Source organism: Hypoxylon fragiforme, assembly GCF_022984875.1.
Source record: "Hypoxylon fragiforme strain CBS 206.31 chromosome Unknown GGS25scaffold_9, whole genome shotgun sequence".
Lineage (NCBI taxonomy): Eukaryota > Fungi > Ascomycota > Sordariomycetes > Xylariales > Hypoxylaceae > Hypoxylon > Hypoxylon fragiforme.
Window position 1 is genome coordinate 1500328 of NW_026054764.1, and position 15432 is coordinate 1515759.

The 15432-nt window shown below is 46.9% G+C and overlaps 1 protein-coding gene and 1 non-coding gene across 2 annotated transcripts; both read left to right on the plus strand.

The window, feature by feature from the left end:
• Window positions 1-4639: 4639 nt before the first annotated feature.
• GGS25DRAFT_452351 (uncharacterized protein) lies at window positions 4640-6605 on the plus strand. The gene is made up of 3 exons (XM_049258848.1): window positions 4640-5238; window positions 5299-5842; window positions 5956-6605. The coding sequence occupies exons 1-3, from the start codon at window positions 5094-5096 to the stop codon at window positions 6461-6463; spliced, it is 1197 nt and encodes a 398-aa protein (XP_049113123.1). The 5' UTR covers window positions 4640-5093; the 3' UTR covers window positions 6464-6605.
• Window positions 6606-9812: 3207 nt separating this feature from the next.
• Window positions 9813-9897, plus strand: GGS25DRAFT_t109. The gene has a single exon. It is a non-coding gene; the product is annotated as a tRNA-Asn (tRNA).
• Window positions 9898-15432: the final 5535 nt, after the last annotated feature.

The following is a 15432-nucleotide window of genomic DNA, read 5'->3' on the forward strand; positions in this document are numbered from 1 at the left end:
TCCGGAAATGCGGCAACAGACGGAAGCGTACACATGTTTCGAAACGAACTGCATGTCTCGGCGATGATTAAAATAGCATCAAATGCCTCGTAGGCGCAGCTGGGCATGGTGCAGCCAGCCATGACTCAGTAGCCGGCGAGAGAGATCGAGGCTGTATTCAGATAGGCTACAGCTAGACTCGATGAGCCAAGGTGTAAGAAATGAATCCAGGGGCTGTCTATATATAGCGAGATAGGAGTTAATGAAGTTATACCCGAAATGACTCTTCAACTACCTACTGTGTAGGTATATAGCTAGACCTTACGTAAGGCACCTAATTGGGGGAGACGAAGCGAGATCATTATCAAGACACTGCAAGGAATAACCTAAAACATATTATGTGCATACTCGGCATGGACATTAGCTCCATGTACAACGTTAAAGCTTGATCCTGTTATCGCTAGGTAATTACTTGCCTAGTGGCTCTAGTAAGAGCTTATGTTTACGATCTCTAAACAGGTAGCTGAGACTAGTGAGGCGTTCGAAGGCGTTCGAAGGCGCCACCTGCGTTGCCTTACGGTTTATATGCGGGCCCGAGTACCGCGTTAAAGCGCCACAAGCTGTAATATAAGATGCTGATGAATCTGCATGCTGAGTCTATCATGATTTGTAAATCAGCAAAAAGGAGACGATCAAATGCCTACTATAGTTGGACTAGTGTCATGATACGACGTGAATGTTTTTGGTAGTTGTGCGAGCTTGATATCTTTGGATGATAGCAGAGCGCTGGAGCTAGCTAGCTCGTCGGTTCGCTTGCAGCCGGGAGCTTGGATGAGAATCCTAAATCCCCCCCACGGGACTGTGATACTTGACAGCGCCACCACCTTGAAATGTTCAGCACGACTACATCGGTACATTGACCCTAGTCGAATAATCGAAACTTGACTTGATAGCTGCCTAAGTAGGTAGGTATCTAGAAGGAATAACTTCATCACCATCCATTACCATTCCTCACGAGTATAGGATAGGATACTAGGTATAGGAAATGATACCCTTGGAAAATTCGAATTGGGATAATTACTATCCTTCGGCCACACAAAGATACCTATTCGGAGATTCGCTGTGTAGCCGACGATATATGTAGTAAGTTATGATGGGATAATGGGTGTAATGGGTGTATTGTGAAAAAGTATGTAATAAGCTTGAGGTGTTAGGTGTGTTAGGGAGGTAGAGAAATGGTACTCTGACAAAGAGATAGAGTGCTGTCTCTTCCCCCTTTTTAACCTTTTTTAGCGAGCTGACGAGTTAACGACAGTTACCTACCTACCTTACAGTGCTGCAATGCATCGCGCCAAGGTTTTCAGGGGTCTAAAGTCTTCTATCTAGGATAACCCTGAATAACCTTGAACACTAACCTAGAAGCTAGGCACTTACCCTAGCAGCATGCACTACCTAGTACCTACTGGTGTGTGGACATGGTGTGGGCGTGGGTTGGCCTGTGCCAAGCTAGTTTAAACCCCCCGCCTTGCCCCCAATCATGTCTGGGCACATGTGCATGCATCTTCATCTTTACAATCTTTTTTCATCTTTTTTTCCATTCTTTTTCAAGGATTACCTGCACCATTCATTCACACCAATTTCTCGTTACCTTCTCGTTACGGATTGTGTCACATTCGTCTCGCGAACTCATGATAAAGTCACAGCAGTATAGCAGACTGGCTAGTGCCCAGCCTCCATTTCCTGATTTCCTAATGTGGCGGTTACCGGGTCAAAACCTTCTTCCGTCTCTTCTCTAATCGTTGCCATGTCGAGATCTGGCCTAGTCCGTCGTCACAAGCTTTTTCTGCCCTAGGGACAGATAAGTTTCCAGTGTCGTGCCCACGCCCATGCTATGGTGCTTACCTACCTGCGTACTGGGTTAGGCAGGTAGGTAGGTTATGAGGGTGTGTCCTCGACGGTTTGCTGCGTATCATATCCAACGTGGGTCCGTTTTCGCCTCTCTGCCGCACTAGAGGTAGCGGAATCAATGATCATCCATCGCTCCCGGATGGCTTCTGGAAGACTCGGGTCCCCGATACCCACCCACTCCGAGTATGGCGTAAGGTCTACTATCGGTTGCGATATGGCTTCGTCACTCAATTCTTGGCCCTTTGAAAGGAAATCACGATCTTTTCCACAATTGGGAAGTGCCATTCTCAACAGCAAGATTACGTACAGTGATGTATTCGTCTAGGGAGAATTCCTAAGACGAGTTAAATGTCCGGCAACACAACTACGACCGTACTGCGAGTACGTCCTTTCTCGAAGCTTAGGCGAGATTCCCCGGCTGATTTTAACTTGTCGCTGCCATGGTACAGGTTTTCTGTTCCCCAGATAGATCCGCTACCATATCATCCGGCGTTTTCGGAGGGACCCTGAAAGTCTTCTATATACCGACCCTACTACATCTTGGCCCAACCCTGCTGCAGATCCGCTTAACGGCTAACATACCATTGTGTAGTCGCAGCGCGTTCTGATATGTGACCTCTAGGTATCAGAAACTTTAACAGCCGGCCTTTCCAGATGATCGGAACGGTTCCTGTGTTTCTAATTAGAACTTTAATACCCTTTGTGCTTTACCGAGAGCTTGCCATTTATTTCCAACCTGTTGGTAACTTGTCTAGCCACGACTAGACGAGTCTTTGAGATCGTCAAGACTACCACCGAGTGGCCAGTACGTTTTAACGATATGGATCTAGGTAAACGCGTTTCTGAGCTGCTATCATGCCATCCAACAGTGTAACTCGTGTCTGCAGATCTTATTACAAGCGATATAAGGGAGACCGTTTCACTGATAGCTGGAGCCTAGATGCAGCACTATCTGGGGATGGGCTGTGCGAACCCAGCTGCTCTATCGCTGTATGCTCATCATTTCTCACTTAGTCAACCCCAAACCCAGCCTGTACGGAAGATGCTAGGTTCAGTATTGTGCATCCGCATCTGCATGTGCTACTCACTACTCGATTCGTGCTCAGGCCGAAGATGGACTTCTGTTGGCCCAATGGCCACATTCGGTTGCAGCCGAGTCGATCATCTTGTTGCTACCTAGCTCCCGTATCCTTTTAATCTAAGTTGTTAACTACCGGCGTGCATGTAGGACAATTAGGTACCAAACGTCACTTTGGACTCCTGACTATCACGAACTCTTCGATACCTCTTGTTGCTTCGGAAATCCTACATCACGTCGGTGGCTTGTCCTACATACCCAGTAACGTCAGTGGCTTCCTGACATTCCCCGCGGTTTTCGCATTGTCGTCGTAACAGCGGTGCTCTACCCTATAGATGTGGATAAGCCCAATGTACTTTATCTCATCTTTGTATGCTTCCAGTATAACATTCATATCGCTGGCAGTAGCTGCGGCGGAGGATTTTTATCTCTGACAGGCATGGTATGTAGGGGTGCATGCAGTGTGTCTAATGATACTGTAGGTTGATACCCCCCCAGTCCGGGCCCCGATACCTGAGGTGCTCCGTAGCACCCGTAGTGCCCGCACCTCTAAACTTGAAGAGGAAGGCATGATCTCCGAGTCGCATATGACGTGCAGAAAGTCTTGTCTCAGTCGATTTGAGTTCTTTCGTTCGACGAAGCAGTAGCGGCGGCGCCACTCCCACTAAATATCTTGGTGGGAACTGTTATCAACCCAAGGGTGACTGCTATCATATCGTGTCTTGTGTCAATCGATCAGGTACAGTAACACGGAATGACTATACAAGGCAGGTAACCAGATAACCCGCTGATATGGCAATGCTATAGTATCGTGGCTAAGGTTGTTCTACAGATGGCGCCAGATTCGCAAAGACTTGCGGCAATCCTGCCTTTGTGACAATGTTACCATTAGGAGATCCATTTGACCTAGAGCGACAACGGAATACGAATCAGGTGCTGAAGATGTCGACCTAATCAGTTTCAAGCCAATCATTTTCTTCCTCTTTTTTAGCCAGGAAACACAGGACACAACGCATACATAGCATATGCTACAGGTTATTTGAGCTGCCGTAACGGGGTGTTTGTGGCGGCAACGGTAGGATCGACGCCAAAAAGGGGACCTTTTTAAGCTACATGTACCTAGGTAAGTACCGGCCTACCAATGTAGTCAATTTAGAAAAGCCGTTGGCCTAGTCACAAAGATGCACGCAAGTTTTGAAGCACCGTCCATGTACTGTTTCCTACTTTTACTGGGGTGTACAATCCCACTGACCCTTGTTCCCTTAAAAGTCTGGGGCGGAGCAAGCCACGATGTCTGATAATTGTATGTACCTTCTTACCCCTGCGTTTTATTGTCGATTAGGAATACGGAGGTCACTTACATAGTACAGCTGCAGGACATCTAGGTAGTACCTAGGTTAAGCTAATCCTGTTCCAGCTCGCGAGCTTCTTTAGTCAAGGACCAGAAAAGGGTCTTCTTGGCAAGTCGCATCTCCCGCGGTCTAGCCTACGAATCACATAGGCGACCTATTACATCGAGAAGGTTGCCTTTGGGGTTGCTTGATAACCCTACCTAGGCAATTCAGTTTGCGACCAACCCTATCAACCCGCGTAACAAGAGGAAAGGTGCTTGTCACCTACTACCTCGCCCATCGCCTTGCATTCCCAACACAACCATCCCTGACCATTCTGTGGGTTGATCAGCTTCTAGGATGTACGGGCATTTCGTCATGTTTCTTAAGCTTGGTGCTGGTCCGTGAGCTGAACACCCCCTCAAGATCGGATACTTTACTGGGGGTCATCTTTCATCTCGTTACCGGGTTTCGGACTTCTCAACCTCTCATCTCTAACTCTATTTATTCTGGTTGCTGTTAGCCTTCCCAAACAAATCAGGACATAAGGAATCCATCAGCACTACTGTCTGATCCTCCTGGATCAGTACTGCAGTTAATTACACTCAGTGACACTTCCACATTTAAGAACCACGATGCTTTAAGTCTCTACGCACTTAACCAAGGCACATAATACATCTACTGCATGTGTCACATTTAATCTCGTTGTTGTTTCTGATCACAGTTCACACGAGCCAAAAATATTTTCGTCTTATATTCTCCCACTAGTCTTCATTGTCTATTATATATCTTTCATTATGTCAGGAACAGCTTCTCCACGCAGCGGTCGGCCGCTGACAACCTCCTATGTGGATTTGATGAAGCCAGACGAGGATTGGAGAAACCTACCTGATGCAGCTGAGCGGAGGAAAATTCAAAATCGTCTGGCCCAGCGGGCATATCGTAAGTGTCTATTACGACTATCTATCCTGTTTATCTGCCATATAGACTGACAAATTCAAGGGCGCAATATGCGAGACAGAACCAAAGAGGTGGAAAAGTTGAAGAAACAGCTCCAGCAGTTGCAGCAGTCTATGAGTGCAGACCCCTCAACAACACCACCGCCTGAGCATGATCTCTCTTCTGGCGGTAGAAGTCCGTCAAATATAGGGGATGTTCATTCTTCAGGGGCCGACGTGACAGCATCGACAACACCCAATGGCTCAAGGCGGGTGAATGATTACCTCCAGAACTGGTCTCACACTTCGGGAGCCGAGCAGTTGCACGGACTTGGGCTTACGACGGATGGAGAAAGCTCTCTCGGATATGATTCGGCGTCGTATTTTCCTCAAATCCAAACTTCTAACGACGTCGTTACGGACCTGCCCATTACCAGTCGCCGAGCTCGCGCTGTCACAGCCAACGTCCCGTCCACACATATATCGCATTCGCATCACCTGCGGAGTAACAGCATACCGCCGATCTATTCCTCTACTTGTCATAGCCCAATGCCGTGGGGACAAGGTGCAGCAGCAGACAATCACGACGGACTTCGAGTTTCAACGAGGTGAGTTTAAACCGTTTCCCCGTAAATTTACGCCTTGGCGTTTCCATTCATTTTCTACTCTCAATGTTTTTCCCTTTTAGCGCTAGAATATTCTAATTTATTGCCTGTTCTAGTTTTAATGTCTACAACAACACGGAGGATATATCTATGTACCAAACCGAATCATCATATTCGCTTGACGAGGGAGTTGCACAGAGCACCAATGCGTACGCTGCATCACCCGACTCGGATTTAAATAGCCCCACGGGCTGGTCGCCACTAGACAGGAAAGCAGGCAGCGGAAGACCGAGCAACTCAGCGTTAGCATCAGCTTTCCTCACGTCCACCGGCAGCATCGTGGAGGGCATCTCCGAACTACAGCACCAGTTCCCCGAGACGACGGCGCCGCTACTGCATTTCGCGGTGGCGGGTGGCCACATCGACACACTGCGACTGCTTCTTCAGCGCTACGACGTGAACGTCAATAGCCGCGACAGCGCAGGCTACACGGCGCTGCAGCGGGCCGTCATGGCCGGGCGCACTGACATGGCAGCGATGCTACTCGAGCACGGCGCCGTGGTCGACGACGACAGCTGGACCGCCGAGCTCGCGAGCCACCACTCCAAGATGGAAACCCAATAATGACCTCATATCCTTTCATGCTTTAATGCAAGGCAAATGATGGTATCTACCTACATACTACATCATGTGGGGAGAGCTTGTACGTTGGTGTGATGATTATCCATAATTCGGGTTTCAGAGTTTGCCCGTCTACTACTACTACTACTACTACTTGGTTGTATCCATCCCATGCAGGAGTTCGGGCGTTTTATCAGGTTGTATGTGTGTGCAGGTGTGTACATGTGGGTGTTGATGATATGTGCAGAGAGGAACAAAGAGGTGGGGGCATGGATTGATTGTAATCATGTACAGCACAAGCTTTTCAAAGCCCCCCTCTTGGTCCTGCATGAGGAAGGATCCTCCAGTTAACTCAGCATTGGTTGATGTTGTTGTTGTTTTTTTTTGTTGTTGCTCTTTTTTTTTTTACTCCTCATTGTTAGGGTGGTATTTACTTAGAGATATATCTGCAGGCTTAAACATTGAACTAGGTTCCCTTGGATGGAGTAGGGAAGGCAGGGGGAGGGGGGGATAGGATTTTGGGGGGTGCGCAGGTTAATATCTATCTTGGTAGGAATGGCGTCCTTGGGTGGGTTGATTTTCTCTATACCCGAGGCATGGGTTTCATGGACCATACAAGCGTTACACAAAACATACCTAGGTAGTTATTTTGTTCAATTTTCTTGCATCAAAGATTTTTTCCCCTTTTTTTCCTTTTTCTTTTCTCCCGTACTCTGTAATCTCACACATGCTTAGAGCCTTTCCGGGGACCTCGAAAGCCCCCACACTACCTAGGTACGGGGTGAGAATTGGCCGAGCTAAGATATAAAACTGGGTTAGGTGCCGAAGTATCCGTACATATGCCGGACGAAATGGCTCTTATTCAAACCAAATCCCGATGGTGCAAAATATCCATCTAAGAAGGGTCAGCGACATTTTCAATCCAGTCCTAGTTACCTCCGTTTTTTTCTTGTTTCTCATTTTTGTGGCCAGGGGGTTCGGATGTTACCAGGCGGAGCGGCCCCCAAAGAAACGCCTTGTGCATAGTAGTACCGCTCGGCTGGCCGTCGAAACCTGCCTGGGCGGACTCGGCGTACATACGCCTTTGCTAAATATAGCTTTCGGCTGTCTCGTACTTTCGCTCATGATATGATGGTATCAAAGGGCATTTATATTGAACCTCCTGGACCCCATCATCGTATCAGGACAATAATACTACATGTCGGCAACAAAGATCGGTACGAGGAACAGAATGCCGTCAAATGGCCTTTGCACCGGAGCCTGCGCACATCCTTACATAACATCCTTACATGGGTAGCTGCTTGTGTACTATAATGCATGGCATTGAGACTACACGTTGTGAACTCATTGGTATGGACGATACGAAATACGATGAAGTCGAAAGTAGCATCGTGAACCAAAGCTTAGCCATGCTGGAGGGGTTTGTGGATCCTGGCCTGCCCAGGCTGGGCATGGAATCTCAGGGGCCATCCAGCCAGCCAAGCTGGGATAGGTTTCTTCACGCGAGCGGAACGATTGCGTGAAGCGGAGCAAGTACGTGTGAGGCACAGCTTGTAGAACTTAGCTTGCAAATATCAAATACGTGCCTGGTGGGTAGAGGCCTGCCTACATAAGTAGTCATGATACCTTCGGGGGGGAGGCCGATGGGAGTCGGAAAGAGTCAGAAGTCCTACGACGGTAATACAATCCTGACTCGTCTCTCTCTTTTTTATCTGACTGCGAATAAGCGCGAATGCACGTATGATATAAGCGAGGATATGTGCAACTCGGCAATCCGAAGACCTCATAAATTAATACATACCTACCTACTTGCTGATCTGAAAAGAGCGGAATCCTTTCCATATTCCATCATCATCATCGCTGTCAGATTTCGAGATGTGTGGGCCCTACTATCTTTGATCGGCTGTAAGTGTGACGCGTACGCCTCTTTCCCATCTCAGGTCTCACGTTATTATTGTTGGTAACCTTGATAATTTATCTGCTCCTTTCCCACTAACGGATGCCGTCTCAGGAGGAGGACACGAGGCCAACAACGAGGTGCACCTACGTTCACACCTAACCTAGGTACATGCTAATGCATACCTAGATAGGTACGGACAACAAACACATCTCGATTCCTCTAGCCTGTACAATACATAACTAAGGCAGTTACCTAGTAGACAATGGAAGGGAGCGCGGGCTGGGGCTCGAATCCTTTTCCGTAGCTACTACCTGTGTCACTAGGTAACGTATCTAACCAGCCCTAGTGGTATTCATAGCTTCTCGGGATTTCCCTGTTCTGAACTAAGGGCAAATGGTACGTACAATGCAATTGTATGAATCGGTGTTAGGTAGTCGGGCACTACGAAGACCCCCCCATGCTCCCTTCTTTTATGCCGAACTCATGCCTTTTTAGCATGCTTTACTTTCTTTTCTCTAATAATGTTGTTTCATCCAAGTAGCATTCAAAGTTACCCTTTTCCCGCCCTGCCCTGCCCTGCCTTGCCTTGCCCTGCCCTGCCCTGCCCTGCCCTGTTACCCCCCGGATCTACGCGATAAGGAAGCTTCCCAGTATTGTGGGGTTTATCGTAGGGTTTGCTACCGGTCACCCGAAGCTAACTAGGTACTATGTAGCTTCGGCTATGCAACTCTTCTCCCCCAGCCGATGTTTGATGAATAAGTAATTACCTAAGTACCGAGTACATGTTCAAGGCTGTTAGCGCAGCTGGACGTGCAGCCAGACATGGTGCATCCCGCCGCTTTTTGCTTCTGCGGGTGCTTCCGTGCTGAGTGTTGCGTAGCATACTACTGTATGTATGTAAGTCGCCCGGGTGGTACGCAAAACGGAACTGTGAGAGTCAAAACGGTTATCTCATTCTTACTACCCAAATAAACCCAGGTTAGTTAGTTATTATTTACTCCGTAATTATGACGATAAAAAGGTTGTTAGAGGTCACGTGGTTCAGCATCACAATTGGTTATGTTAGGCATAATGCCCAGGCACTGCTATTATTTTAGGTTGATTTCTTATCTTCGTTAGCAATTTCAATTCTTAATTTTCAAGCTGTGATTTTCCATCATCTCAAAATACCCAACAATCGGTTTGTTCTAAACCTTGAAGACGACTGGGATTCATGTGGGGTAAGGCGCCATACTCCGTCACCCTGGGTATGACGGTCAGGTCTTACTACCTACTATCGACATACATACATGCCTCATCTCGGTGAAACTGTGGGGCTTAGAAGTACATACATTCTACCGCACAGTTTCTATGTGTTATCTTCCAAAACGGCAGCAGAATTCGTCGTCTAAACAAGCGAGACTCCAAACGAGCAACCTATGCCACGCTCTGGTTAACAACCAGGGAATTACTTCCTCCGTGGCGCAACAGGATAGCGCGTCTGACTGTTACGACAGTAGCGATCAGGAGGTTGACAGTTCGAGCCTGTCCGGGGGAGTATAAGACCCTTTTTTTTTTAATAAAAAAATATTCCTTCTATAACTATTTCAATTCAATATTTTTTTACTTTATCTACCTACCCATTTTTTTGTAACAGCGTAATCGTGTCCCCAATATACGTATGTATAATCAAACCACTCATTAACATGAGGGGTCAAAGTAAAGTGCTTTATACCATGTCTAGGTACCTACCTAGTGTTTATGAATTATCGATTGCATCGAGATAGGTGAGTTATGCGACTAGGGTTTTGCCCAGACGATACAGTATATATAATGGTGCATTACTGTGCTATCAATCCCGTGACGCCAACCAAATCATGGCCAAGAAGACATTCCTGCTTTCATCAATGTTACCATTGTTAACATGTGCAATCATATGACAATAAATATCACGACTCTAGTCCCCGATGCAAGAAAAAGAACGAACACTGGACTAGACAAATGTGAGATGCGTAACATGTGACCGGAGTATCTGTCACATGACAGTTAAGAGATGATAAATTCCAGCGTTAGTAAGAAACAAACTGTTGCCCAGAGTATAGTTTAAAACGGTAGCCCCTTGCACATGCACATAAAGATTAAATATGCTAACTGCCGTTTTCTGCAGGCTCGTATCTTAAAGCGGCGTAGATTTTCTGTACTTCAGGGGTACATTCACTTTAGTGTATGTAGTTGCTAGAAGGTAGGAGACGGCATAGCAATCACATCATTGATATGCAGTTAGGTTAACATGTTAGTAACAGAAGAACTCCCAAGAGAACCTTGAATACTTTAATCCTATCCCAACATTTTACTCCTACTACTGCGACTTGATCAACTTATCATCAACTATCTGCAAGCCGACATTCGGCCAAACCCCTTTTCGGCATGACTGAGACCACATTTTATTATTAGATACAACATCATCTAAATCTAAGTGCTCTTGGCTTCTACATGCTCAGTTACGTACGTATGGTACATGGTATTATAAATAGTGTACAATGGCTTGATTTGTTAAGTGTGGGAGGTGTGAAAGGGTACAAGGAAAGAAAGGTAAGACAACTTTATGTAAATGGAGGATCTTTCCGCAGGAATTCACGACTACAAGGATTTGATTAACGTTGTGGTATCTTGAAATAACCTTATATTTCGCCACGTGGGTGCTGCGCGAATTAGCCAGTCATATTTTGTACGCGCACACACACTGCATATCTTACCCCTGACCCCTGAATACCTCTATTACATTATTGATTAGCGCATGTGGCGTTCTTCAGCATCACGGAAGCAGGGGAGGGAAGGGGAGGATAGGGAGGGGAAAGGGGAAGGGGTGCAGCATCTCTTGTGTGACCCCCAAATCTAACGTACAGTTAGCTGCTCCCAGGAATCTACTGAGAAGCGAGTTGGATTTCACGACATAAATTGTACAACCTACCCAGGAGGAAATGTGCGGGGAGTTGGTACCTAGATTTATGAGCCCTCCATCCGAGTAACATCGTTGTTACCGAATATTCAGGCCCCGTCGTCAAGAAAACCCCAGATTCTCTTGAGCCTCAAGAATAGTAAGTACATGAAAACCACATGGCACAGTCAAGCTAAATAAAAATAAACCACCCAAGCAAAGCTTCTTCTATGCTGAATGCTTGAAGAAAGGGCGAACCCTCCCCCCTCCTCCCACCCCCCCCATGTTGCGTTTTTTCGAAGCCCGCACACGTCGCAACCTTGCAGCTCGCAGCGGGGAGCTAAACCAACTGCAGTAACATGAAAATGCTTGTTCGTCGACAAATGCTGGGTAACGAATCCTACCACCTCGCATACGATTTCCAAATCCTCCACTTTCGGGCAGGTGTGTGAGTTGAACGTCCGCGGAAACCCACATTCACTGACACTCACAAAACATGAAGGGCCCACAGCCTAGTTACCTCTTGCTACATAGCAATTGTGAGCACCCAATGATGGCACAATTGAGCCGTGTTGCTTCCTATCTGTAACTCCTGGGACGCGGGGTGGAGGTTCTCTCCCCACCAATTTTTTTTTACACACCACACTTCATCAGCACGGCCGCTTACGGGGGGCCATACGGACGGACAGCCTCTAGGAACCGATCCGCGGATCTTCATCGTTGAAAGGTTAAGATCTTTGTCGCTCAAGGTCATTACGTGCATACGATGATCTTCCTTGTTTACCTCTTGTTGGTGGTCCTGCAAGAAGCATGTCTTGCGGGGATTCGTTGCCTAGCTCTTAACCTAGGTGATCCTTCGGCAGTATTGTACATACATGCTAAGTAGGTAGTTAGAGACAGAACAGAACAGAGAGGGGGGGAGGGGGTGTCGAGCCTGCCTATCTAGTGTAATCGATTCTTTAAAAATCCTTCGCGATCGGGTTTGTATGTGCCGATGCTAATCTCCTTTCTTTCTAAAAGAAGCTGCCTGGGGAGCTTGTCTCGCCTTGTTGTCTGTGGTGGAACTTGGTTGGCCATGGGAGTTGCGCCCGGGCCGTTCAGTGGACTGCTGGCTTCGCCCGCCCATTGTTTAGGCTTCGAGCTGAAAGCCGCTCTGCGTGGTCACAGCGCGGCTTGGCCCAAACCCGTCACCGTGGACGGAGCGGGTTTAGCTCCTTAGGCTGCCACGTTCGTCCAGGGGGGTGGAGCCGTGGCACTGCGGCAGATTGTAATGTTCCGCCAGAAGTGGCTGGAAAAGAGGACATCGTCAAGTCCTTTGTTCCCGCCTTATATTAGGCACCAAGGACTTGAATTCGTGTTCGATGAGATCTGCAAAATCTTGTATCATGGAGATGTATTTGTGATATAAGTGGGTCGTGCTCTTCGTGTGCAGATGTCATGAATAGCGACGCGAGGCACAGCAATACCTCCCATTCTAGTGGTTCAACGAGTGGTTGAGTAACCTGAGGGTGCACACGAACCGAGTCTCAGGTATAATAGGGGTAGTTGAGTTTTCTAGCCGCTTGAAAACATGGGGCAACGTAGTCTAGGTTAGTACTGTTAGACCCAAGACATATAGGTATCTTTTATGTTGAAATGCGTGTCTAGGGACTGCTCTCAAGTACAGTACATGGAGTCACGGCGAGAATATGTATATAATCTAAGCATACCCTCATAGCTCATAAAGCTCTAGCTAAGTCAATTAAGTACACATCTAAGCTCATATACTGTATCTTTTGGCATTATAGACTCAACTTACTTCACAAAGACCTGTAAACCGTACACAGTATGTAAGTCACAAGTTAATAAAGACAACCATCAAATCCCAACGCCATAGCCAGGCACTATCACGCTATTGCAACAATGTGAGCAAGCTTTCTGAGTAGCATATGGCTACCAGAACTTGCAACCACCTGGGCAGATTAGATGCCAAGCTGTGGGAATATGGAATCGATGATCCGCAGATTATAAAGAAGCAGCTCGTCACGTATCTCATAATGAATATCGATCCATTTACCCGCATGGCAGTGTCTTCACGGAACCCCCTAGCAGCGGTAGCGAGATGCATCTGCGCCGAGAAAAATAGGCAGCAAAATTACCCTGCTCTTCAAACCAAGCATGGCGCCAGCAACAATGAACGCGACTGCTGCGGCGTTTATATTCATTACATGGATCGCGCTCATGTTCTTTCATGGAGATGAATCAGATGATGACGACGACGCGATAAAGAAAATGGGAAGAGTCCGAGGATTGCTAATACAGGAGACTATAAAGATACTGCTTCTATATACCTAGATACAGGGAGGAAATCATAGTGCATTGTATCATGTATCTACGATGTCAAGGAGATGATAATATCTAAGCCTAAGAGTGTTCTTCTATGGTACACATTTATCCACCTTTATCACATGCTAAGGGGATTAGAAGCTATCGTCACGCTCACTGCAAGCCCCTTAACCCCTGACTGCCAAACTTCATCGACCATCCCGTGCTGCACCCGAAGCTCATCGACAGATCCGGCACAACACTGATGCTATGTCTACTTGAAGAAGGTATGACATTATCCTAGATCTCCTGGTTCGGTCCGTGTCGAACTCTCATAGTAGTGGCACGATTTAGATTTATAAGCTGAGCAGTTCTTATCATATAGCCCTTGGGATTAGGTATAGGAGTTAATTAGCACCAAACTCTACTAGTTACCTACATCACATACCTTGGCAGTTGTCATCCGCGGGGCTTTGCGGAATCGCTCATGACCTTGTACACCCTTTTGTAAAAGCAACTGAGTCCAAGCGTGGAAGAAATCAACAGAAGTTCAAAGGGCGCAAATTGACAAGATGATTTCCTAAGAGCAGCTACCATCGAGTGAAGGAGGAGTCTTTGGTATGTTAACGATACCCCTGAATCGGCCAGTCACTCTAGATTTTGCTCTGCTTCTTCCGGTCACTTCCGCTGTAAGACCACCGCCAAGAGCCCACCTAAGGTCTACAAGGGGGCCTAGGTAGAATGAAGACAGCTAGATGTAGAAGTGTGTAGCCTCCATAGCCTTCGGGGAGATGTTGGTCAGATCCGGCGCCACGATGTTGGCCTGCCTCTTCCAGGTTACACCTCGTGATAACCAACACCTAACTCGTCCATTTGTATCATTCGGGTTAGATATATTGGCTTTTATTTGACTCGCTGCCAAGCAGTTGGTTCCTCGGAACAGAAAGTTGTGAACAGGGGTGACTTTTCAAACACCAACACCAACACGGACAAGCTGATTTGAGTAGCATCAGGGCTTTGATATCCTTTGATATACTTCCTTACCCGGGTCCAAGGAAGTATCGAGCTCAGGTATGAGTTTCCTGTATGTTCCTCTAAAGTGGACTGGAACATATATCCCTTGTGATCCTTTTCTTGTATCTATGTTCCATCTGGTCGACTATCATTTCTGTTTGAATAATCATCTTCTAGCTTTGAGGAAGTAAGTCCCGTCATGATGAATGCCAGAATATCAGGTGGACATAAGCAAGTAACCTAGTGTCTTAACAATATTCAAATCAAAATGAAGAGGACTAAGGTTATAGAACAGTAGAGTTTGGGAGGTACGAGTGAATAAGTAAGTACATCTTCATATGCCTAAACCTAAGAATATAACTCTGCCTGCCTTTATACAAATACGCTTGAAACAGAAATAAACAACTTCGAAGATATACCAACAGCCTATGGTAAAAGTCCGTTTCCGTGTAACAACGAGCCAGGAGTGTAACGTTATCGAGCCACGCTCTACTCCATACACAATCCTGCTCCCCGGGAACTCCTACTGCATAAACACGTTTAACACCATTGCCACTGCCGTACAACGAGTCACCACTCCCAATAAGCTGCATTGTTAGTGTCCATATTTTTGAAGGATCCATATCGGCCCGAGAATACCGAGAGCCAGGTGTAAGTATCCACTTGCATATAGGGCAGAGGATGGACAAAGTTTCCAAGAGGGTTGGGAGGCTGAACATTGCCAACATCCTCAACGTACCCATAGGGCTTGAGCACCTCAATCGTCATACACACACAACCCCATATAATATGTCGAGGACTTACAGTCAGCGAACTTCGCCGTCGGCGGGGGTTTTA